A 24,693-nucleotide genomic window follows, 5' to 3' on the forward strand; every position below is an offset into this window, starting at 1 on the left:
TTGCAATTCCGCCTTTTGAGTGTTGCCAAAAAGCTCTAAAATGGAGGATATGGGAACCTAACGTTCTAGTTTCTATAATTTAGGGATTGCAATTTGGACTGTCACTTAAAGCCCTACACTAGTCTAAATTTATATCCTATACTCCGTGGCGGCTAGCAATTAGCCTACTCTTTTTCGAAAGCCAGAAGAGTGATTTTTAACGTGCAAGGCGTGACTCTCCTTACACCGGACCCCCATTTAACGTCCCTTCCGAAGGACAAGAAGGTAAGAGGACAGCGTGAGGGAGTATGAACAAAGGTCTTATGGAAATAGCTTGTTAAGAGTTTGTAGGTATGTTATCTTTAGGAGGATTTATAAACACCAATTGTATAACCCCCGTCCTGCGGGTACTTATACAAGTCATGATGTGTACGAATAGTAACCATTCTGGGGTAAATCAGGTTATCCCAATTTTTTATGACGTCACTAACTTTCTGGTCTTACGACCGCTTTCAGCCTATGCCAAAAGCTATGTAAAAACTACCAACGCAACCGAACACTGATTACACATGGTTTATTTACACAATCACGTTAAGCTGACAATACTCCACACGTTCACACGTACCTCTCGACAGGACACCGGAAATAAACGCCACTGGTACGTACACACACTCAATAACTTGCATAACTGTTCATTTCAATACGCCAGAACGTGGAAAGTTGAAAATCGACAGAAAAACCCGTAATATATGTTGAACCTTATTGCTTCTAGCGTTATCGTTCAAAATTTAAAAGTAATTTATTAAAAAATATAAAGTTCTTGCATTTACTAGAAAATGACCTTATTTGGCAATAAAAGGGGCATAACTCCACTAAAAACGCGTCGAGCTATATTGGTATGCAATATGTATACCAAGTTTAAGTTCAATCAATCCACGGGAACTCAAGTTATCGCAAGGAAACCTTGTTTCGGAGGACGCAACCGACGACACCGACAAAGTAACACATATATGTCGCTTCGCGTTGCAGGCGACACACAAAGTGTGTGTAGTAACTGGTTGGTACTAAGGTCACATATATTCCCCGGTCGTTAGAAGTACAGTTACCTTAGTTACATGTAATTCCCAAATTGTTGTTAGGGAAGTTACCTAAGTTACATGTATTTCCCCACTTGTTGTTAGGACAGTTACATTGGTTACATGTATTTACCCACTTGTTGTTTATCCCCATTTGTTGTTTAAACGAAATAAACGCCAACATGTATTTACCCACTTGTTGTTTATCCCCATTTGTTGTTTAAACAGTTACCTTAGTTACATGTATTTGCCCATTTGTTGTTAGGACAGTTACATAGGTTACATGTATTTGCCCACTTGTTGTTAGGACAGTTACATTGGTTACATGTATTTCCCAACTTGTTGTTTAAACAGTTACCTTAGTTACATGTATTTGCCCATTTGTTGTTAGGACAGTTACATTGGTTACATGTATTTGCCCACTTGTTGTTAGGACAGTTACATTGGTTACATGTATTTGCCCACTTGTTGTTTGGACATTTACCTTAGTTACATGTATTTGCCCACTTGTTGGTAAAACAGTTACCTTAGTTACATGTATTTGCCCACTTGTTGGTAAAACAGCTACCTTGGTGTAACATATATTTCCCAACCTGTAGGTAAAACAGTTACCTTGGTAACATGTATTTCCCAACTCGTTGGTATAACAGTAACCTCGTTAACATGTATTTCCCCACTTGTTGGTAAAACAGTTACCTTGGTAACATATATTTCCCAACTTGTTGGTATAACAGTAACCTTGGTTACATGCATTTCCCCACTTGTTGGTATAACAGTTACCTTGGTTACATGCATTTCCCAACTTGTTGGTATAACAGTAACCTTGGTTACATGCATTTCCCCACTTGTTGGTATAACAGTAACCTTGTTTACATGTATTTCCCTACTTGTTGGTATAACAGTTACCTTGGTTACATGTATTTCCCAACTTGTTGGTATTACAGTTACCTTGGTTACATGTATTTCCCAACTTGTTGGTATAACAGTTACCTTGGTTATATGTATTTCCCCACTTGTTGTTATAACAGTTACCATGGTTACATGTTTTTCCCCTACCTTCGTTACATGTATTTCCCCACTTGTTAGTATAACAGTTACCTTGGTTATATGTATTTCCCAACTTGTTTGCAAACAGTTACCTTGATTATATGTATTTCCCCACTTGTTGGTATAACAGTTATCTTGGTTATATGTATTTCCCCACTTGTTGGTATAACAGTTACCTTAGTTACATGTATTTCCCAACTTGTTTGCAAACAGTTACCTTGGTTATATGTATTTCCCCACTTGTTGGTATAACAGTTACCTTGGTTACATGTATTTCCCCTACCTTCGTTACATATATTTCCCCACTTGTTGGTATAACAGTTACATTGGTTACATGTATTTACCCTACCTTCGTTACATGTATTTCCCCACTTGTTGGTAGGACACAGCCCTGTACAGTTGCCAGTTACCCTGTCACACTTCTTGTTAAGGCAGTTCGTCGAGCAAGACATGCCACAGTTTTCACCATAATTCCCCGACGCACAGTCTGTAAAATCAATCAGCAAAATTACTACAAATAAACGAAGCAGTCTAATGCACCGAACAAAATTAAACAGCGGGCACGAAACAGCATTTAGCGTTGCAGAAAAAAACTATTTAATGGTTGGAACAGTAGTATGGTCACAGGAACGTTTAAACAGTACATGTAAAGTAGGTAAACGTGACAGGGAAACAAATAAAACGTTTAAACAGTACATGTGAAAAAGGTTAACTTAACAGGGAAACACATCAAACGATTAAAGCGTTACATGGAAACACACAAAACGTTTAATCAGTACAAGTGAAATAAGTAAGAGTTACATGGAAACACACAAAACGTTGAAACAGTACATGTGAAATAGGTAAACTTTACAGGGAAACAAATAAAACGATTAAAGCGTTACATGGAAACACATAAAATTTAAAAACAGTAAAAGTGAAATAAGTAAGAGTTACAGGGTAACTCACAAAACGTTTAAACATTATAGGTGATATAGGTAAGCGTTACAGGAAAATACAGAACAGAACATGGTTAAACAGTACAAGTGAAATAAGTAAGAGTTACAGGGAAATACACAAAACGTTTAAACAGTATATACTTTACAGGAAAACGCATAAAACGTTTATATAGTACATGTGAAATAGGTAAGCGTTATAGGGGGAAAAAAACAACACCGTTTAAACAGTACGAGTAAAATATGTAAGCGTTACAGGGAAACACACAAACCGCTTAAACAGTACGAGTGAAAAAGGTAAACAGGGAAACACATGAAACGTTTAAACAGTACAGGTGAAATAGGTTAACTTAACAGGGCAACGCATAAAACGTGTATACATTACAGGTGAAGTTGGTAAGCGTGACAGGGAAACGCACAAAACGTTTAAACAGTTCGAGTGAACAAGAGGCCCAATGGGCCTGCATCGCTGACCTGGTATTAATCTCACACTTGTAATCTTAAAGTGGACTAAAATAGCTACAGGCAGAATGTAAGTGTTTGATTCATTAGAACCTATTAAAAGATTTAAACATATGACGCCTGTGACCTTGAATGTCGAACAAGGACATTAGGTTGAAAGTGGGTCAAGGTCATTCATTTGAATAAACTTGGCAGCCCTTCCTCCCGGCATGCTACAGGCCCAATTTCAGTACCCTGGGCCTTTTGGTTATTGAGAAGAAGTCGTTTGAAGGTTTTAACATATTTGACCCCTGTGACCTTGAAAGTGGGTCAAGGTCATTCATTTGGACAAACTTGCAGTCATTTATCCCAGCATTCTTCTCGCCCAATATCAGTACCCTGGGCTTTTTGGTTATTGAGAAGAAGTCATTTGAAAATTTTAACATATTTGACCCCTGTGACCTTGAAAGTGGGTCAAGGTAATTCATTTGAACACACTTGGTGACCCTTCATCCCAGCACGCTACTGGCCCAATATCGGTATCCTGGGCCTTTGGTTATTGAGAAGAAGCCGTTTGAAGGTTTTAACATATTTGGCCCCTGTGACCTTGAAAGTGGGTCAAGGTAATTCATTTGAACACACTTGGTGGCCCTTCATCCCAGCATGCTACTGGCCCAATATCAGTATCCTGGGCCTTTTGGTTATTGAGAAGTCGTTTGAAGATTTTAAGACATTTGACCCCTGTGACCTTGAAAGTGGGTCAAGGTAATTCATTTGGACAAACTTGCAGTCATTTATCTCAGCATTCTACAGGCCCAATATCAGTACCCTGGGCCTTTTGGTTATTGAGAAGAGGTCATTTGAAGATTTTACGACATTTGACCCCTGTGACCTTGAAAGTAAGTCAAGGTAATTCATTTAAACCAACTTGGTAGCCCTTTATCCTAACATGCTACAGGCCTAATATCAGTTCCATAGGCCTTTTGGTTATTGAGAAGAAGTTGTGTAAAGTAAAAAGTTGACGCCGGACGGACGACGGACGACGGACGCCGCACCATGCCATAAGCTCACTTGGCCCTTAGGTAAATAGGGAAACACATGAAACGTTTAAACAGTACAGGTGAAATAGGTTAACTTTACAGACAAACACATAAACATTTAATACAGAACATGTGAAGTTGGTCAGCGTTACAGGGAACACACATAAAACGTTTAATACAGTACATGTGAAGTTGGTCAGCGTTACGGGGAAACAGATAAAACATTTAAAGCGTTACAGGGGAACACATAAATGTTTAAACAGTACAGAGGAAATAGGTTAGCGTAACAGGAAAACACACAAAACGTTTAAATAGTACAAGTGAGGTAGATAGCGTTACAGGGAAACACATAAAACGTTTAAACAGTACAAGTAAAATAGGTAAGCGTTAAAAGGAAACACGTAAAAATGGTTTAAATAGTACGAGTACGAGACTGACCACAATACCACCTGTCGGTACAGTTAGATACTGGTCACCATATTAGCTGTTGATACAGTACGAGACTGACCAATATACTAGCTGTTGGTTCAGTATGAAACTGACCACTATACTTGCTGTCTGTAACGTACGAGACTGACCACTATACTAACTATCGGTACAGTATGAGACTGACCACTATACTCATTGTCGGTACAGTATGAGACTGACCACAATACTTAATGTCTGTACAGTACGAGACTGACCACAATACTTACTGTCTGTACAGTATGAGACTGACCACCATACTAGCTGTTGGTACAGTACGAGACTGACCAATACGCTAGTTGTTGGTTCATTATGTAACTGACTACTATACTAACTGTAGGTACAGTACGAGACTGACCACCATACTAGCTGTTGGTTCATTATGAAACTGACCACTACACTTACTGTCTGTACAGTATGAGACTGACCACAATACTAGCTGTCGGTACAGTACGGTACTGACCCCCATACTAGCTGTTGGTACAATACGAGACTTACCAATATACTAGCTGTTGGTAACTGTCAGTACCGTACAAGACTGACCACTATACTTACTATCGGTAGAGTACGAGACTGACCACTATACTTACTGTCGTTACAGAATGAGACTGACCACTATACTAACTGTCGGTACAGAATGAGACTACCCACTATACTTACTGTCGGTACAGAATGAGACTGACCACTTTACTAACTGTCGTTACAGAATGAGACTGACCACTATACTTACTGTCGTTACAGAATGAGACTGACCCCTATACTTACTGTCGTTACAGAATGAGACTGACCACTATACTAACTGTCGGTACAGAATAAGACTTACCACTATACTTACTGTCAGTACAGTATCAGACTGACCACTATACTAACTGTCGTTACAGAATGAGACTGACCACTATACTTACTGTCGGTACAGTATCATACTGACCACTATACATACTGTCGTTACAGAATGAGACTGACCACTATAGTTCCTGTCGGTGAAGTACCAGACTCACCACTATACTTACTGTCGGTATAGTATCAGACTGACCACTATACATACTGTCGTTACAGAATGAGACTGACCACTATAGTTACTGTCGGTATAGTATCAGACTGACCACTATACTTACTGTCGGTATAGTACGAGACTGATCACTATATTTACTGTCGGTATAGTACCAGACTGACCACTATACTAACTGTCGGTACAGAATGAGACTGACCACTATACTAACTGTCGTTACAGAATGAGACTGACCACTATACTAACTGTCGGTACAGAATGAGACTGACCACTATACTTACTGTCGGTATAGTATCATACTGACCACTATACATACTGTCGTTACAGAATGAGACTGAACACTATAGTTACTGTCAGTATAGTGCCAGACTGACCACTATACTTACTGTCGTTACAGAATGAGACTGACCACTATACTAACTGTCGTTACAGAATGAGACTGACCACTATACTTACTGTCGGTACAGTATCATACTGACCACTATACATATTGTCGTTAACGAATGAGACTGACCACTATAGTTACTGTCAGTATAGTGCCAGACTGACCACTATACTTACTGTCGGTATGGTACGAGACTGATCACTATACTTATTGTCGATATAGTACCAAATTGACCACTATACTTACTGTCGTTACCGAATGAGACTGACTACTATACTTACTGTCGGTACAGTACGAGACTGACCACTATACTTACTGTCGGTATAGTACCAGACTGACGACTATACTTACTGTCGGTACAGTACCATACTGACCACTATTCTAACTGTCGTTACAGAATGAGACTGACCACTATACTTACTGTCGGTACAGTATCATACTGACCACTATACTTACTGTCGTTACAGAATGAGACTGGCCACTATACTAACTGTCGGTACAGAATGAGACTGACCACTATACTTACTGTCGGTACAGTATCATACTGACCACTATACTTACTGTCGTTACAGAATGAGACTGACCACTATACTAACTGTCGTTACAGAATGAGACTGACCACTATACTAACTGTAGGTACAGTACGAGACTGACCACCATACTAGCTGTTGGTTCATTATGAAACTGACCGCTACACTTACTGTCTGTACAGTATGAGACTGACCACAATACTAGCTGTCGGTACAGTACGGTACTGACCCCCATACTAGCTGTTGGTACAATACGAGACTTACCAATATACTAGCTGTTGGTAACTGTCAGTACCGTACAAGACTGACCACTATACTTACTATCGGTAGAGTACGAGACTGACCACTATACTTACTGTCGTTACAGAATGAGACTGACCACTATACTAACTGTCGGTACAGAATGAGACTACCCACTATACTTACTGTCGGTACAGAATGAGACTGACCACTTTACTAACTGTCGTTACAGAATGAGACTGACCACTATACTTACTGTCGTTACAGAATGAGACTGACCCCTATACTTACTGTCGTTACAGAATGAGACTGACCACTATACTAACTGTCGGTACAGAATAAGACTTACCACTATACTTACTGTCAGTACAGTATCATACTGACCACTATACTAACTGTCGTTACAGAATGAGACTGACTACTATACTAACTGTCGTTACAGAATGAGACTGACCACTATACTAACTGTCGTTACAGAATGAGACTGACCACTATACTTACTGTCGGTACAGTATCATACTGACCACTATACATACTGTCGTTACAGAATGAGACTGACCACTATAGTTCCTGTCGGTGAAGTACCAGACTCACCACTATACTTACTGTCGGTATAGTATCAGACTGACCACTATACATACTGTCGTTACAGAATGAGACTGACCACTATAGTTACTGTCGGTATAGTATCAGACTGACCACTATACTTACTGTCGGTATAGTACGAGACTGATCACTATATTTACTGTCGGTATAGTACCAGACTGACCACTATACTAACTGTCGGTACAGAATGAGACTGACCACTATACTAACTGTCGTTACAGAATGAGACTGACCACTATACTAACTGTCGGTACAGAATGAGACTGACCACTATACTTACTGTCGGTACAGTATCATACTGACCACTATACATACTGTCGTTACAGAATGAGACTGACCACTATAGTTCCTGTCGGTGAAGTACCAGACTCACCACTATACTTACTGTCGGTATAGTATCAGACTGACCACTATACATACTGTCGTTACAGAATGAGACTGACCACTATAGTTACTGTCGGTATAGTATCAGACTGACCACTATACTTACTGTCGGTATAGTACGAGACTGATCACTATATTTACTGTCGGTATAGTACCAGACTGACCACTATACTAACTGTCGGTACAGAATGAGACTGACCACTATACTAACTGTCGTTACAGAATGAGACTGACCACTATACTAACTGTCGGTACAGAATGAGACTGACCACTATACTTACTGTCGGTACAGTATCATACTGACCACTATACATACTGTCGTTACAGAATGAGACTGACCACTATAGTTCCTGTCGGTGAAGTACCAGACTCACCACTATACTTACTGTCGGTATAGTATCAGACTGACCACTATACATACTGTCGTTACAGAATGAGACTGACCACTATAGTTACTGTCGGTATAGTATCAGACTGACCACTATACTTACTGTCGGTATAGTACGAGACTGATCACTATATTTACTGTCGGTATAGTACCAGACTGACCACTATACTAACTGTCGGTACAGAATGAGACTGACCACTATACTAACTGTCGTTACAGAATGAGACTGACCACTATACTAACTGTCGGTACAGAATGAGACTGACCACTATACTTACTGTCGGTATAGTATCATACTGACCACTATACATACTGTCGTTACAGAATGAGACTGAACACTATAGTTACTGTCAGTATAGTGCCAGACTGACCACTATACTTACTGTCGTTACAGAATGAGACTGACCACTATACTAACTGTCGTTACAGAATGAGACTGACCACTATACTTACTGTCGGTACAGTATCATACTGACCACTATACATATTGTCGTTAACGAATGAGACTGACCACTATAGTTACCGTCAGTATAGTGCCAGACTGACCACTATACTTACTGTCGGTATGGTACGAGACTGATCACTATACTTACTGTCGATATAGTACCAAATTGACCACTATACTTACTGTCGTTACAGAATGAGACTGACTACTATACTTACTGTCGGTACAGTACGAGACTGACCACTATACTTACTGTCGGTATAGTACCAGACTGACCACTATACTTACTGTCGGTACAGTACCATACTGACCACTATTCTAACTGTCGTTACAGAATGAGACTGACCACTATACTAACTGTCGTTACAGAATGAGACTGACTACTATACTTAATGTCGGTACAGTATCATACTGACCACTATACATACTTTTGTTACAGAATGAGACTGACCACTATAGTTCCTGTCGGTAAAGTACCAGACTAACCACTATACTTACTGTCGGTATAGTATCAGACAGACCACTATACATATTGTCGTTACAGAATGAGACTGACCACTATAGTTACTGTCGGTATAGTGCCAGACTGACCACTATACTTACTGTCGGTATTGTACGGGACTGATCTCTATACTTACTGTCGGTAAAGTACCAGACTGACCACTATACTTACTGTCGTTACAGAATGAGACTGACCACTATACTTACTGTCGGTATAGTATCAGACTGACCACTATACATCCTGTCGTTACAGAATGAGACTGACCACTTTAGTTCCTATCGGTAAAGTACCAGACTGACCACTATCCTTACTGTCGGTATAGTATCAGACTGCCCACTATACATACTGTCGTTACAGAATGAGACTGACTACTATACTTAATGTCGGTACAGTATCATACTGACCACTATACATACTGTCGTTACAGAATGAGACTGACCACTTTAGTTCCTATCGGTAAAGTACCAGACTGACCACTATACTTACTGTCGGTATAGTATCAGACGGACCACTATACTTACTGTCGGACTAGTATCAGACTGACCACTATACTTACTGTCGGTATAGTACCAGACTGACCACTATACTTACCGTCGGTATAGTATGAGACTGATCACTATACTTTCTGTCCATATAGTACGAGACTGATCACTATCCTTACTGTCGGTATAGTACCAGACTGACCAGTGGCGGATCCAGAGACTTATCTGGGGGGTTTTCAAATTTCCTGGGGGGGGGGGGTTTCATGTTGGAAAAAATTGAGGAAAATGGTGAAAAAATATGATTTTTAAAGAAAATTCTCAGGTTGGGGGGGTTTCCTGAAGCCCAAAAAACCCCTCTGGATCCGCCACTGCTGACCAGTATACTAAATGTCGTTACAGTATCATACTGACCACTATATATACTGTCGTTACAGAATGAGACTGACCACTATACTTACTGTAGGTATAGTATCAGACTGACCATTATACTTACTGTCGGTATAGTATCAGACTGACCATTATACTTACTGTCGGTACATTACCAGACTGACCACTGTACTTACTGTCGTTACAGAATGAGACTGACCACCTTTACTTACTGTCGGTACAGTACGAGACTGACCACTATGCTAGCTTTCGTTACAGTATGAGACTGACCACTATACTTACTGTCGGTACAGTATCATACTGACCACTATACATACTGTCGTTACAGAATGAGACTGACCACTATACTTACTGTCGGTACAGTACGAGAATGACCACTATGCTAGCTTTCGTTACAGTATGAGACTGACAAATATACTTACTTTCGGTACATTGTGTTCCTTTTCGACCTTTATTCTTACAGCCCTGTTTACAGGTGCCATCCGTGTTTGTACAGTTATCGTTAGCACAGTCGGAACACGTCATGCTACAGTTGGTTCCGTACGTCCCCGTAGAGCAAGCTGAAACATATTACACTGTTTTACACGTCATTGAAACAGCAGCTTTTCTGGAGAAACGGCAGAACACTTCTGTTATTGGTTCGATATTTAAGGGAAGAGAAGCTTTTACGCCGGTAAGACTGAAACACCCCGTATTAGGTTTTTCGTGACAAAACATCTGTTTTAACTGTGATATGTCAGAGGCTACATACAAAAGCAATAGAAATAAGCAGAAATAAAGAATTCATAGATCAATAGAGCTGTTGCTTCGGGTGACATACCTTGATCACATTTGTCACCAATATAGCCTCTTTGACATCCCCCGATACATTGTGTGGCGTTACACGTTCTAGCGCAGTTCGAGCTGCACTTTACGTCACACGTGTTCCCAACATAGCTGTCCATACAGTTCACACAACTTCCGGTCTCAAAATTACAAGTTGATTGACAGCCGATATTGCAAGTGCTGTTACAGTTTCCATTTGAATACTGGTAACCCTCTGTGCAGGCTACAAGGGTACAACCACATTGCCATAATTCAGTATTTACACAACATCACGTTATACACGTAAGTAAATTTATGATATCATACGGGACATGCCTGTGTATTCACATAACATCACGCATGACTGTGTATTCACATTACATAACACGTGAATTGTCTGTGTATTCACAGTACAACACTCGTGAATGGACTGTGTTTTCACATTAAATCACTCGTGAATGGACTGTTTTCACATTACATCACTCGTGAAAAGCTTGTGTATTCAAATTACATCACACGTAAATTCACTGTTTTTTCACATTACATCACACGTGAAAAGCTTGTGTATTCAAATTACATAACACGTGAAAAGCTTATGTATTTACATTACATAACACGTGAATTGACTGTGTTTTCACAGTAAATCACTCGTGAATTGACTGTGTATTCACATTTCATCACTAGTGAATTGACTCCGTATTCACATTATATCACTCATAAATTGACTGTGTGTTCACATTATATCACTCGTGAATTGACTGTATTCACAGTACAACACACGTGAATGGACTGTGTTTTCACATTTTATCACTTGTGAATTGACTGTATTCACAGTACATCACCCGTGAATTGACTGTGTATTCACAGTACATCACCCGTTAATTGACTGTGTATTCACATTACATCACACGTGAATGGACTGTATATTCACATTATATCACTCGTGAATTGACTGTGTATTCACATTATATAACTCGTGAATGAACTGTGTATTTACAGTACATCACTTGTGAATTGACTGTGTATTCACATTACATCACACGTGAATGGACTGTGTATTCACATTATATCACTCGTGAATTGACTGTGTTTTCACATTACATCACTCGTGAATTGACTGTGTTTTCACATTACATCACTTGTGTATAGACTGTGTATTCACAGTACATCACTTGTGAATCGACTGTGTATTCACAGTACATCACTCTTGAATTGACTGTGTAATCACATTACATCACACGTAAATTCACTGTGTTTTCAAATTACATCACACGTGAAAAGCTTGTGTATTCACATTACATAGCATGTAAAATGACTGTGTATTCACATTGCATCAACCATGACATGAGTGTGTTCACATTACATCGAACGTGTCGTGCCTGTGTCTTCACATTCTTCGTACGTAACAAGCACGTATATTCATAACACGTTTTATGTTTGTGTATTCACATTATATCACTCGTGAATTGATTGTGTATTCACATGAAATCACACGTGAATGGACTGTGTTTTCACATTACATCACTCGTTAATTGACTGTGTTTTCACATTAAATCACATGTCTATTGACTGTGTATTCACAGTACATCACTTGTGAATTGACTGTTTATTCACAGTACATCACTAGTGAATTGACTGTGTTTTCACATTACATCACTCGTGAATCGACTGTGTATTCACAGTACATCACACGTAAATTCACTGTGTTTTCAAATTACATCACACGTGAAAAGCTTGTGTATTCAAATTTCATTACACGTGAAAAGCTTGTGTATTCACATTACATAACACGTGAATTGTCTGTAAATTCCTTGAAAATTACTCGTGAATGGACTGTGTTTTCACATTACTACACTCGTGAATTGACTGTGTATTCACAGTAAATCACAAGTGAATGGACTGTGTATTCACATTACATCACAAGTGAATGGACTGTGTATTCACATTACATCACCTGATCATTACATGCTTATTCACATTTTATCACACGTGATATGCCTGTGTATTCACTTTAAATCGCACATGATATGCCTGTGTATTCACTTTAAATCGCACGTGATATGCCTGTGTATTCACATTTCATCAAACGTTACATGCACGTTTATTTATCACACGTGACAAACCTGTGTTTTTACATTTTATCACACGTGACATACCTGTGCGATCCCATTATATCACACGTGATATGCCTGTGTATTCACATTTCATCACACGTGACATGTCCCTGTAATAATCGCATGTAACATGCGCGTTTATTTATCACAAGTGAGACGCTTGAATAGTTGAGTTTCTACAGTTATGACTTACTGGTGACACTCTTGAAGATTGTTAATCGTGTTTTAGGAGACCGCTCGTACATCCACACAACAGCTGCCACCATCTTGGCCGCGGTCTGTACGTCCGTCACACACGACCCAGCCACGGTACAGTTAGACGGTTGCTCAATGTCGTAGTAAGCTCTACAATGTATCACAAACATAATTGTTGGCATGTAAGACATGTCTAAATATACAAAAATTAACGTTCAGAATTTTGTAAACCAGTCCTACATACCTGAAATGAATCGAACGATAATCGCATTGAATTGTACAAGTAGGAGTTCTTTATTAACCTTTAGTCTGTCGACTTATCGGTTTATTTACCAAGAATACGTTAAACAAAAAGTAGTACAGAACATCAGTATTTCAAACTTTAAATCTACACTCACTTGCGACTAGCAAATATTTCCCAACATACAGATTTCTTTATCAATATAACTACTTTGTAGTTATGTTAACTTAGATACACTAAGGTTAATTCCTTCGAAGTCAAGAAAGTTCATGATATCTTCTTACGCGATGAAACAGAAACACAACTTTACTCTGTATCATTTTTACGCCTGTTACGAATCCCTTCCTCTATTAATGGTGTTGTATACAGATTACATGCAGACAATCTAAGGCGTGCATTTTCTTTCAAAAGCTCTGTGGATATTCACCATGATTGTTTGTCAATCGGGAACCGTCGGTATTTTCCGTAAACGAGAAAATAGCAGTAAAAAATATTTTCTCGTTTACGGAAAATGCCGACGATTCCCGATCGGACTGGTTGTATGTCCTCTTTCTCCACACATTTGTGTAGCTGAGTGAAAACAAAAATCATGAATTTTCATTGCTTTTGATCAAAATTAAAGATTCTTTACATTTCATTACTCCGCTTGACCAATGATAGCCGTTCGGCGATATATACAAACCATCAAGACGGTGTCGGAAAATATTACAATATGGCCATCATGTCATCATGCTTGTCATCGGACAAATGATTAGACCCATTAAAAAAGGTTTCATTCAATCGAAACATTATTTATGGAAACTTATCTGTGTTTGGAAATGACAAACAATGCCACTTTGTCCAATGAAGACCCGTATAAAATTTAAATTATATTGACTTCACAACGGAAGTATATACAAACGGTGGGGTAATTGTTATTTTCGACGTGGAAGTGGGAGGCTTACCTGATGTTTGAATCAGATGAATTATCTATCCTGTACACCATGTTGTCGCTGCCATTGTTTTGTCTGATGTATACTCTTGATCGCAGTTTCTGCGACAGTTGGAAGGCAACCAAACGCGCCTCTGCGAGCCTGCCGAAGGAAGCGTTCATGGGGGTGAAAGTGAGGACCAATGTTTTCTGGTTCGTGGTGGAGGTACTAGCACAGTCTTGGCCGTCATAAGCACATTCCAGGTTGTTACACTCGACATCACACACATTGTTTCCAATACTCTCAAAGCAGTGAGAGGTATTGAAACAATCGGCTAGCATGGTGCCATTATTTACACAATCGAACCCGTCATACAGACAGCCATTGGTATTACACTCCGGATCACAAACGCCGTCCATGAACAACACGGAGCAATGTCTCCCTCTGGTGGACGGCATCACTTTACAGTCAAACCAGGGGTTGACACCGAGGGAGCACTCCAACCCGTCGTAATTACACTCCATAAACATACACTCAGTCTGAAGATAAAAAAGTACGTTTATTAGTGTAAGCATCACTTGAAAAGACGACTGTAAACGTTTAACACTTGTCCGAAGGTCCTTTGATTTCGTTTCCGGACTATACCCGCCGAGTGGTAATATTCTTTACAGTTTTGATAAAAAAAAAGGTATGTTTCAAAGCAAGACGGTATGATGCATACCTCTTTCGTGACTCTCAACTGAAGGTAAAGGAAACATGTAAAACCATCACGCAAAATAACAACTGAATGGCTCAATATTTTAGAAATGAAATATCACATGTAGGTGAAATATGACTAGTCAGTGTGTTGTTAAACAACCCTCAAGTCCGTACCACAAGGTTAAGGTATAGGTAAGCGCACAAAATCATGTTATTCTGATGTTTTCCCTCGAAATAACTAATGAACGGCTGACCCGGCCTTAAATGTTACAATCTGGTAGTCGATATTCTCTAAACTATCTTAAACAGCTTATATTACATGATGCTTAACTGATACAACTTATACGACAACTCTCGTTCAAATAAACATGATCTGATGTTTGATCAAAAGTTTCGTCAAAGTGAATGCCAGTAGGATATTTCCTTAAAGAAACGGCAGGTCATGACTTGGTTAATGAAGTTTAAATTATATATGTAAAGGTATATAAGATACTAAGTCTGCTTTGCTTGTCTCAATGAAGCTCGGCTCTGTAAATGTGTGTCAGCGTCTATGTAACACTTAATTGCTTCATAGTAACACTTCAGGTGTATAACACCAGCTGATGACCAAGTATATCTGCGATAAAGTTTACCCAGAGACGTCAAAATCGAACGCCATATCATACCGCCATTGTGGAAGAATCCTAGGCCCCTTACATATCCGGTTCAACCGTTTGAACCAGCTCAATCTGAAAAAAGAACTGAACTGAGGCTGACTTCAGGAATATTCGGCACGTGCAGATTAAGGAATACAGACGTGACTGACCGATACTTAAATGCTGACTATTGCTAGTTTGCATGATCTCTTTATAAAAAAAGGTCGATTCACCTAGGCTATTTTAGGATATGTACATAAAATTTGATGGACACTTGAAAGAAGGACATATTATTCTTGAAAAATTGTTATTTATTTTCCCCAAAAGTCCTAAACTGTGCATTTTTTTTTTTAGCTCTGCCTGCAGTTCGGTCTAAGTGCGTTTATTTCTGCGCCATACGTTTCAATCGGGATATGCGAATGCAACACTACTTCTACGTTTAACTACGTCTTACGTGGAAACTCCACGAACATGATGTTTATAGTATTGGGTAGGGAAACAAACACACGTCTAGTTATAATTATTCACACGTCAGGATAACCTGTCTATTACAAACGGCTATTTCTGTCCCTGTGCTGTTCGGTTTAAACAGGTGTCGGTGTATATCGGTAATGTGTATTTTGTGAACTTTCAAATCCGAACAAAACATAATTCATGCAGTGCTCGGATTTAACGGGTAAATTGAAATGTTACTGCACCCGGTTCTACCTACATCACACATTCCATTTCCGGTCAAGTTGGCACATCCTCTCGCCACACAGTCCGCCTTTTCGCAGTAGTCACCGGTATATAACGACGGGCAGCTGCAGTTGAACGAAGCTGGAAAAAATATAGCAATGTTACTAGTATTTATAACATTATTTTCCCCATTTATAGATTTTGCGTGGTACTACCAGATTCAGAATTTGGATATATACATTATACAAATTCAAAGTCAATGATAACATACCAATCCCGTCAATACAGGTTCCACCATTTTCACACGTGACGCCCACGCAATCGTCAATATTCGAGTCACACTTGGACCCCGTGTACCCAGGCATACAGGAACACTCATTCACGGCGCCCGGAAAGTCGTTAAAATTACAGGTTCCGGTCGATGAACAATTGTTCACATCAACATTAAGACAATTACGTCTTTCACAATGTGTTCCTGGGAAAGAAAAAAAATTGAAATATTATTTGAACGGCAAAGTCTAAAGATCTGAAAGAATACAAAAGAAATATATTTATTAATTCCCCTGATGAACCTCTTAAGCGGAGAAAGCGCTAGAGAAGTCAAAGAAACCTTTGTCTTTTATTTATATATATACATATATATATATTATAAAAATGGAGTGCAGTAAAACATAAACAAAAGGCCCAAATGGCTAGTATTGTTTACAAGTTTCTGTCTGAGTGAGAGAAGAAACCGAAACGTCCCTGGTAATATTAGACCATTACGTCCCTGGTAATGTTAGACCATTACGTCCCTGGTAATGTTAGACCATTACGTCCCTGTTTACGTCCCTGGTAATGTTAGACCATTACGTCCCTGGTAATGTTAGACCATTACGTCCCTGGTAATGTTAGACCATTACGTCCCTGGTAATGTTAGACCATTACGTCCCTGGTAATGTTAGACCATTACGTCCCTGGTAATGTTAGACCATTACGTCCCTGGTAATGTTAGACCATTACGTCCCTGGTAATGTTAGACCATTACGTCCCTGGTAATGTTAGACCATTACGTCCCTGGTAATGTTAGACCATTACGTCCCTGGTAATGTTAGACCATTACGTCCCTGGTAATGTTAGACCATTACGTCCCTGGTAATGTTAGACCATTACGTCCCTGGTAATGTTAGACCATTACGTCCCTGGTAATGTTAGACCATTACGTCCCTGGTAATGTTAGACCATTACGTCCCTGGTAATGTTAGACCATTACGTCCCTGGTAAAGTTAGACCATTACGTCCCTGGTAATGTTAGACCATTACGTCCCTGGTAATGTTAGACCATTACGTCCCTGGTAATGTTAGACCATTACGTCCCTGGTAATGTTAGACCATTACGTCCCTGGTAATGTTAGACCATTACGTCCCTGGTAATGTTAGACCATTACGTCCCTGGTAATGTTAGACCATTACGTCCCTGGTAATGTTAGACCATTACGTCCCTGGTAATGTTAGACCATTACGTCCCTGGTAATGTTAGACCATTACGTCCCTGGTAATGTTAGACCATTACGTCCCTGGTAATGTTAGACCATTACGTCCCTGGTAATGTTAGACCATTACGTCCCTGGTAATGTTAGACCATTACGTCCCTGGTAATGTTAGACCATTACGTCCCTGGTAATGTTAGACCATTACGTCCCTGGTAATGTTAGACCATTACGTCCCTGGTAATGTTAGACCATTACGTCCCTGGTAATGTTAGACCATTACGTCCCTGGTAATGTTAGACCATTACGTCCCTGGTAATGTTAGACCATTACGTCCCTGGTAATGTTAGACCATTACGTCCCTGGTAATGTTAGACCATTACGTCCCTGGTAATGTTAGACCATTACGTCCCTGGTAATGTTAGACCATTACGTCCCTGGTAATGTTAGACCATTACGTCCCTGGTAATGTTAGACCATTACGTCCCTGGTAATGTTAGACCATTACGTCCCTGGTAATGTTAGACCATTACGTCCCTGGTAATGTTAGACCATTACGTCCCTGGTAATGTTAGACCATTACGTCCCTGGTAATGTTAGACCATTACGTCCCTGGTAATGTTAGACCATTACGTCCCTGGTAATGTTAGACCATTACGTCCCTGGTAATGTTAGACCATTACGTCCCTGGTAATGTTAGACCATTACGTCCCTGGTAATGTTAGACCATTACGTCCCTGGTAATGTTAGACCATTACGTCCCTGGTAATGTTAGACCATTACGTCCCTGGTAATGTTAGACCATTACGTCCCTGGTAATGTTAGACCATTACGTCCCTGGTAATGTTAGACCATTACGTCCCTGGTAATGTTAGACCATTACATCCCTGGTGATGTTAGACCATTACGTCCCTGGTAATGTTAGACCATTACGTCCCTGTTTACGTCCCTGGTAATGTTAGACCATTACGTCCCTGGTAATGTTAGACCATAACGTCCCTGGTAATGTTAGACCATTACGTCCCTGGTAAATTAGACCATTACGTCCCTGGTAATGTTAGACCATTACGTCCCTGGTATAGTTAGACCATTACGTCCCTGGTAATGTTAAACCATTACGTCCCTGGTAATGTCAGACCATAACGTCCCTGGTAATGTTAAACCATTACGTCCCTGGTAATGTTAGACCATTACGTCCCTGATTACGTTCCCGGTAATGTTAGACCATTACGTCCCTGGTTTCGTAAATTCATTACGTCCCTGATTACGTCCCTGTTAATGTTAGACCATTACCTCCCTGGTAATGTTAGACCGTTACGTCCCTCGTAATGTTAAACCATTACGTCCCTGGTAATGTTAGACCATTACGTCCATCTTTGATTTTGCGAATACAAACAAGTCAAATAAGAACAGGGTAACGAGAGGGACATTTGTATTAATTTGTATCACATTTGACCACTGTGATCTGGATTGAAGGTCAACATGGTATATATGGACAGCTTTTAGTATGCACAGTCTTAAATTACCTTAGCTATAAATAGGACGTTAAACAATATAAAAACCAAAACCAAACCTAATAGTATGACTCTGAGCCGCATGATTCATTAGAAATCGTTCGAGGAAACAAACGTGTTATTCCTTCAATAGTCATTTATTAGAGTAAATGTAAGGAAAAGTTCAGACTGCCCATTTTTCGGATCTGAAACATTGGAGATGGGGTTTAAATCTACCTTCCATTAATCTGGTATTTTTGTCCTATGATAATTGTCTGATTTGTAACTTTAATGATAATCGAAAGTTAGAAAATTATTTAAATACCAGACCTGTGAAATCTGCTCGGCAGTGACACGTGACCCCAGCCTCAACCAGGGTACAATGTTTTGTTAAAACGCCCGTGCAGTTTGTTCCGGAACACGATACGATGCTGGTGTTGTTAACCTCACACCGCGATCCTGTGAACCCGTCCATACAATAGCACATTAACATCCCGTCCACATCGATGGAGCATGTGCCGTTGTTCTGGCAAAACCTGGGTGTATAAAATAAGGCACCTTCAGACACAAAAGGAGAGTTACTTTACCTGAAGACAGCATGTTTGGAGTTGTTGGTTCTAACATGTACTGAAGCATTTAAGAGAACTAGTTGAAGTTAGTTCAGTACATGTAGAACAAGAGACAAATGGTCACGTGACACCCAAACGAAGTTTATTTACCAGGTCATATGTTTTATAAGTTGTCGATAAAGATAGATGTGACAACCCTCTTACATGTATTTCCAAATCTTCTAACAATTTAAAGTTGTAACAAAATTCATTTGCAAGTTAATTCAATCAAGTCGCATTCTTTAATTTTTTTATAAATATTAAAAATCAAAACAAGGTATAGATGACCAAAGGTCATTAGTCAAATAAACTAATCAATATTGATCAATATTTTTAAACCAGTCATTTTCTTGTATTGTTATACCAAAGTTAGATATCTATCATCGAGGTCAATGTCTGTATGACGCTTAACGATTTAAAAGTGTTTTTGCGATTTTTTTTTTGACTTTTTGAGCAAAAAACTTATGAAAAAAACTAAAACTGTATACTTTATGCTCAAAATATCAAAGTATGTAAATCTTTAGCGGTTTTCTATTTTTCCCTTGCGGAGAGATGCATGTCAGTTATCACTCTGATGTGGGGCGTTGTATTCCGGTTATTAAATTGTTTTACTGAAACTTATTGAATTTGGAACTTGAACTTGAAATGCTGTACACACCAACAGGGAGTACAAGATCAGGGGCGTATCTAGACTATTTGAAAGAGGGGGCGTAGAATAAAATCTGTTGCCGAGCGGAGCGAGGCGAAAAATATTTTGGAACTTTTTTTTGCTAAAAAACATAAAATAATTGTGAAATGCACTAATGTGACGGTTCCTGACTTGGAGCATGTATATTTTATAGTTAAAGTGTCAGGGTGTTTATGTGTTTAATTAATGAATATGATAAATTGCCATATTCAATACAATATTAGCAGATTACGATAGTTTTTTTTGTGTTTTTATTTTGAAAAGGGGGGTGGGGGGCGTACGCCCATTACGCCCCCACCTGGACCCGCTCCTGAAGATGTTTTCACGGTCTAACAACTTCTCAAACCTTGATGGGAGACTATTGGTTGTTAGATATACAGTATTTATATGAACATGTACTACACTGAAGCCATGATGGCAGGCACCTGCTGGCCTTAGACGCTAAGGACGTTTCTGTTGGTAGTCGACTGTCAACCAGACATTCTGGCGATGGTTGCTAGTACTAGTCCATGGTGCACATTATCGTTTGTCAATTAGTAAAGACATAAAACGTATCAGGATTGTGAAAATCAACAGCAATTGTTAATCATCACTTTGCTATAACTTATAACAAATATCATCATGTATATCCTATATTTTCGTTTACATCGTAATTTCTTTTCACGGAGAGTCTATCTAAACTTACATAATATTTCAATACAGTTATTGCTCGGCCTAACGAGTCTATAGAGTTGTTGTTCGGACTAACGAGTTAATACAATAGTTGTTCAGACGAACAATTAAATTCAATAGTTGTTCGGAATAACGAGTCTATACAGTTATTGTTCAGACTAACGAGTATATGCAGTTAATGTTCGGACAAATGAGTCAATCAGTTGTTGTTTACACTTCCGTGTCGGTAAAGCTGTTCTCCAGACTTGCGTGTCGGTAAATTGTCGTTTAAACTTACGTGTCGATACATTTGTTGTTTGGACTATCATGTCGGTACAGTTGTTGTATAGACTTACGTGTCGGTAAAGTTGTTGTTTAGACGTACATGTCGGTACAGCTGTTGTTAAGACTACCATGTCGGTATAGTTGTTGTTCAGACTTACGTGTCGGAAAGTTGTTGATCAGACTTACGTGTCGGTACAGCTGTTGTTTAGACTTACGTGTCGGTACCGTTGTTGTTTAGACTTGCATGTCGGTACAACAGTTGTTTAGACAAACGTATCGGTACAGCTGTTGTAAAGACTTACGTGTTGGTAAGTTGTTGTATAGACTTACGTGTCGGTACCGTTGTTGTTTAGACTAGCATGTCGGTACAACAGTTGTTTAGACTAACGTATCGGTACAGCTGTTGTAAAGACTTACGTGTCGGTACCGTTGTTGTTCAGACTTACGTGTCGGTACCATTGTTATTTAGACTTACGTGTCGGTACAACAGTTGTTTAGACTAACGTATCGGTACAGCTGTTGTTTAGACTTACGTGTCGGTACCGTTGTTGTTTAGACTTACGTGCCGGTAAGTTGTTGTTTAGTTTTAAATGTCGGAACTGTTTTTGTTTAAACTAAAGTGACAGTACAGTTGTTGTTTAGACTTACGTGTCGGTACAGTTGTTGTATAAACTGTCATGTCGGTACAGTGTTTTTTTTAGACTTGCGTGTTGGTAAGTTGTTGTTAAGACGGACGTGCCGGTAAGTTGTTGTTTAGACTTACGTGCCGGTAAGTTGTTGTTTAGACTTACGTGTCGGTACCGTTGTTGTATAGACTTAAGTGTCGGTACCGTTGTTGTATAGACTTAAGTGTCGGTACCGTTGTTGTCTAGACTTACGTGTCGGTACAGTTGTTGTATAAACTGTCATGTCGGTACAGTGTTTTTTTAGACTTGCGTGTTGGTAAGGTGTTGATAAGGCTGACGTGTCGGTACCGTTGTTGTATAGACTTAAGTGTCGGTACCGTTGTTGTTTAGACTTACCAGCCGGTAAGTGGTTGTTTAGACTATCATGTTGGTACAGTTGTTGTTCAGACTTACGTGCCGGTAAGGTGTTGTTTAGACTTACGTGCCGGTAATTTGTTGTTTAGACTTACGTCCCGGTAAGTTGTTGTTTAGCCTTACCAGCCGGTAAGTTGTTGTTTAGACTATCATGTTGGTACAGTTGCTGTTTAGTTTTATATGTCGGTACAGTTGCTGTTTAGTTTTATATGTCGGAACTGTTTTTGTTTAAACTAACGTATCAGTACAGTTGTTGTATTGACTATAATGCCGGTACCATTGTTGTTCAGATTTACATGTCGGTACAGCTGTTGTTAAGACGTACGTGTCGGTACCGTTGTTGTATATACTATCATGTTGGTACAGTTGTTGTTCAGACTTACGTGTCGGAAAGTTGTTGTTCAGACTTACGTGTCGGAAAGTTGTTGATCAGACTTACGTGTCGGAAAGTTGTTGATCAGACTTACGTGTCGGTACCGTTGTTGTTAAGACTAACGTATCGGTACAGTTGTTGTATAGACTATGATGTCGGTACAGTTATTTTTTAGACTTGCGTGTTGGTAAGGTGTTGATAAGGCTGACGTGTCGGTACCGTTGTTATTTAGACTTACGTGTCGGTACCATTGTTGTTTAGATTTACGTGCCGGTAAGTTGTTGTTTAGACTTACGTGCCGGTACCATTGTTATTTAGACTTATGTGTCGGTACCATTGTTATTTAGACTTACGTGTCGGTACCATTGTTATTTAGACTTACGTGTCGGTACCTTTGTTGTTTAGATTTACGTGCCGGTAAGTTGTTGTTTAGACTTACGTGCCGGTAAGTTGTTGTATAGACTATCATGTCGGTACCGTCGTTGTTCAGACTTACGTGTCGGTACCATTGTTGTTCAGACTTACGTGCCGGTAAGTTGTTGTTTAATTTTATAATTCGGTACTGTTTTTGTTTAAACTAAAGTAACAGTACAGTTGTTGTATAGAATATTATGTCGGTACAGTTGTTTTTTTAGACTTGCGTGTCGGTACCGTTGTTGTTTAGACTTACGTGTCGGTACCGTTGTTGTTTAGACTATCATGTCGGTCCAGTTGTTGTTTAGACTTTCATGTCAATACAGTGGTTTTTTTAGACTTGCGTGTTGGTAAGTCGTTGTTTAGACTTACGTGTCGGTACCGTTGTTGTTCAGACCTACGTGTCGGTACAGTTGTTTTTTTAGACTTGCGTGTTGGTACAGTTGTTGTTTAGACTTACGTGTCGGTACCGTTGTTGTTTAGACTTACGTGTCGGTACCGTTGCTGTTTAGACTTACGTGTCGGTACCGCTGTTGTATAGACTTCCGTGTCGGTTCCGTTGTTGTTTAGACTTACTTGCCGGTAAGTTGTTGTTTAATTTTATAATTCGGTATAGTTTTTGTTTAAGCTAAAGTAACTGTTTAGACTAGCATGTCGGTACAGTTGCTGTTTAGTTTTATTTGTCAGTACTGTTTTTGTTTAAACTAAAGTGACAGTACAGTTGTTGTATTGACTATAATGTCGGTACCAATGTTGTTCAGACTTACGTGTCGGAAAGTTGTTGATCAGACTTACGTGTCGGTACCATTGTTGTTCAGACTTACGTGCCGGTAAGTTGTTGTTTAGACTAGCATGTCGGTACAGTTGCTGTTTAGTTTTATTTGTCAGTACTGTTTTTGTTTAAACTAAAGTGACAGTACAGTTGTTGTATTGACTATAATGTCGGTACCAATGTTGTTCAGACTTACGTGTCGGTACCGTTGTTATTCAGACTAACGTGTCGGTACCGTTGTTGTTCAGACTTACGTGTCAGTACAGTTGTTGTATAGACTTA

General features: G+C 39.4%; 1 protein-coding gene across 1 annotated transcript in view; it reads right to left on the bottom strand.

Annotated features, from left to right (window-relative positions):
• LOC110452536 (fibropellin-1-like) overlaps positions 1–24,693 on the bottom strand; it is a 53,239-nt gene that overhangs the window by 16,806 nt on the left and 11,740 nt on the right. The window contains exons 4-11 of the mRNA XM_021501137.1: positions 19,911–20,116; positions 16,890–17,093; positions 16,653–16,759; positions 14,640–15,145; positions 13,453–13,604; positions 11,162–11,389; positions 10,764–10,901; positions 2,452–2,589 (exon numbers count right to left, since the gene is read on the bottom strand). Coding sequence (XP_021356812.1) covers positions 2,452–2,589; positions 10,764–10,901; positions 11,162–11,389; positions 13,453–13,604; positions 14,640–15,145; positions 16,653–16,759; positions 16,890–17,093; positions 19,911–20,116 — 1,679 coding nt within the window. The remainder of the gene's footprint in view (positions 1–2,451; positions 2,590–10,763; positions 10,902–11,161; positions 11,390–13,452; positions 13,605–14,639; positions 15,146–16,652; positions 16,760–16,889; positions 17,094–19,910; positions 20,117–24,693) is intronic.

This window comes from Mizuhopecten yessoensis, unplaced genomic scaffold (assembly GCF_002113885.1).
Source record: "Mizuhopecten yessoensis strain PY_sf001 unplaced genomic scaffold, ASM211388v2 scaffold6719, whole genome shotgun sequence".
In the NCBI taxonomy this organism is placed as follows: Eukaryota; Metazoa; Mollusca; class Bivalvia; order Pectinida; family Pectinidae; genus Mizuhopecten; species Mizuhopecten yessoensis.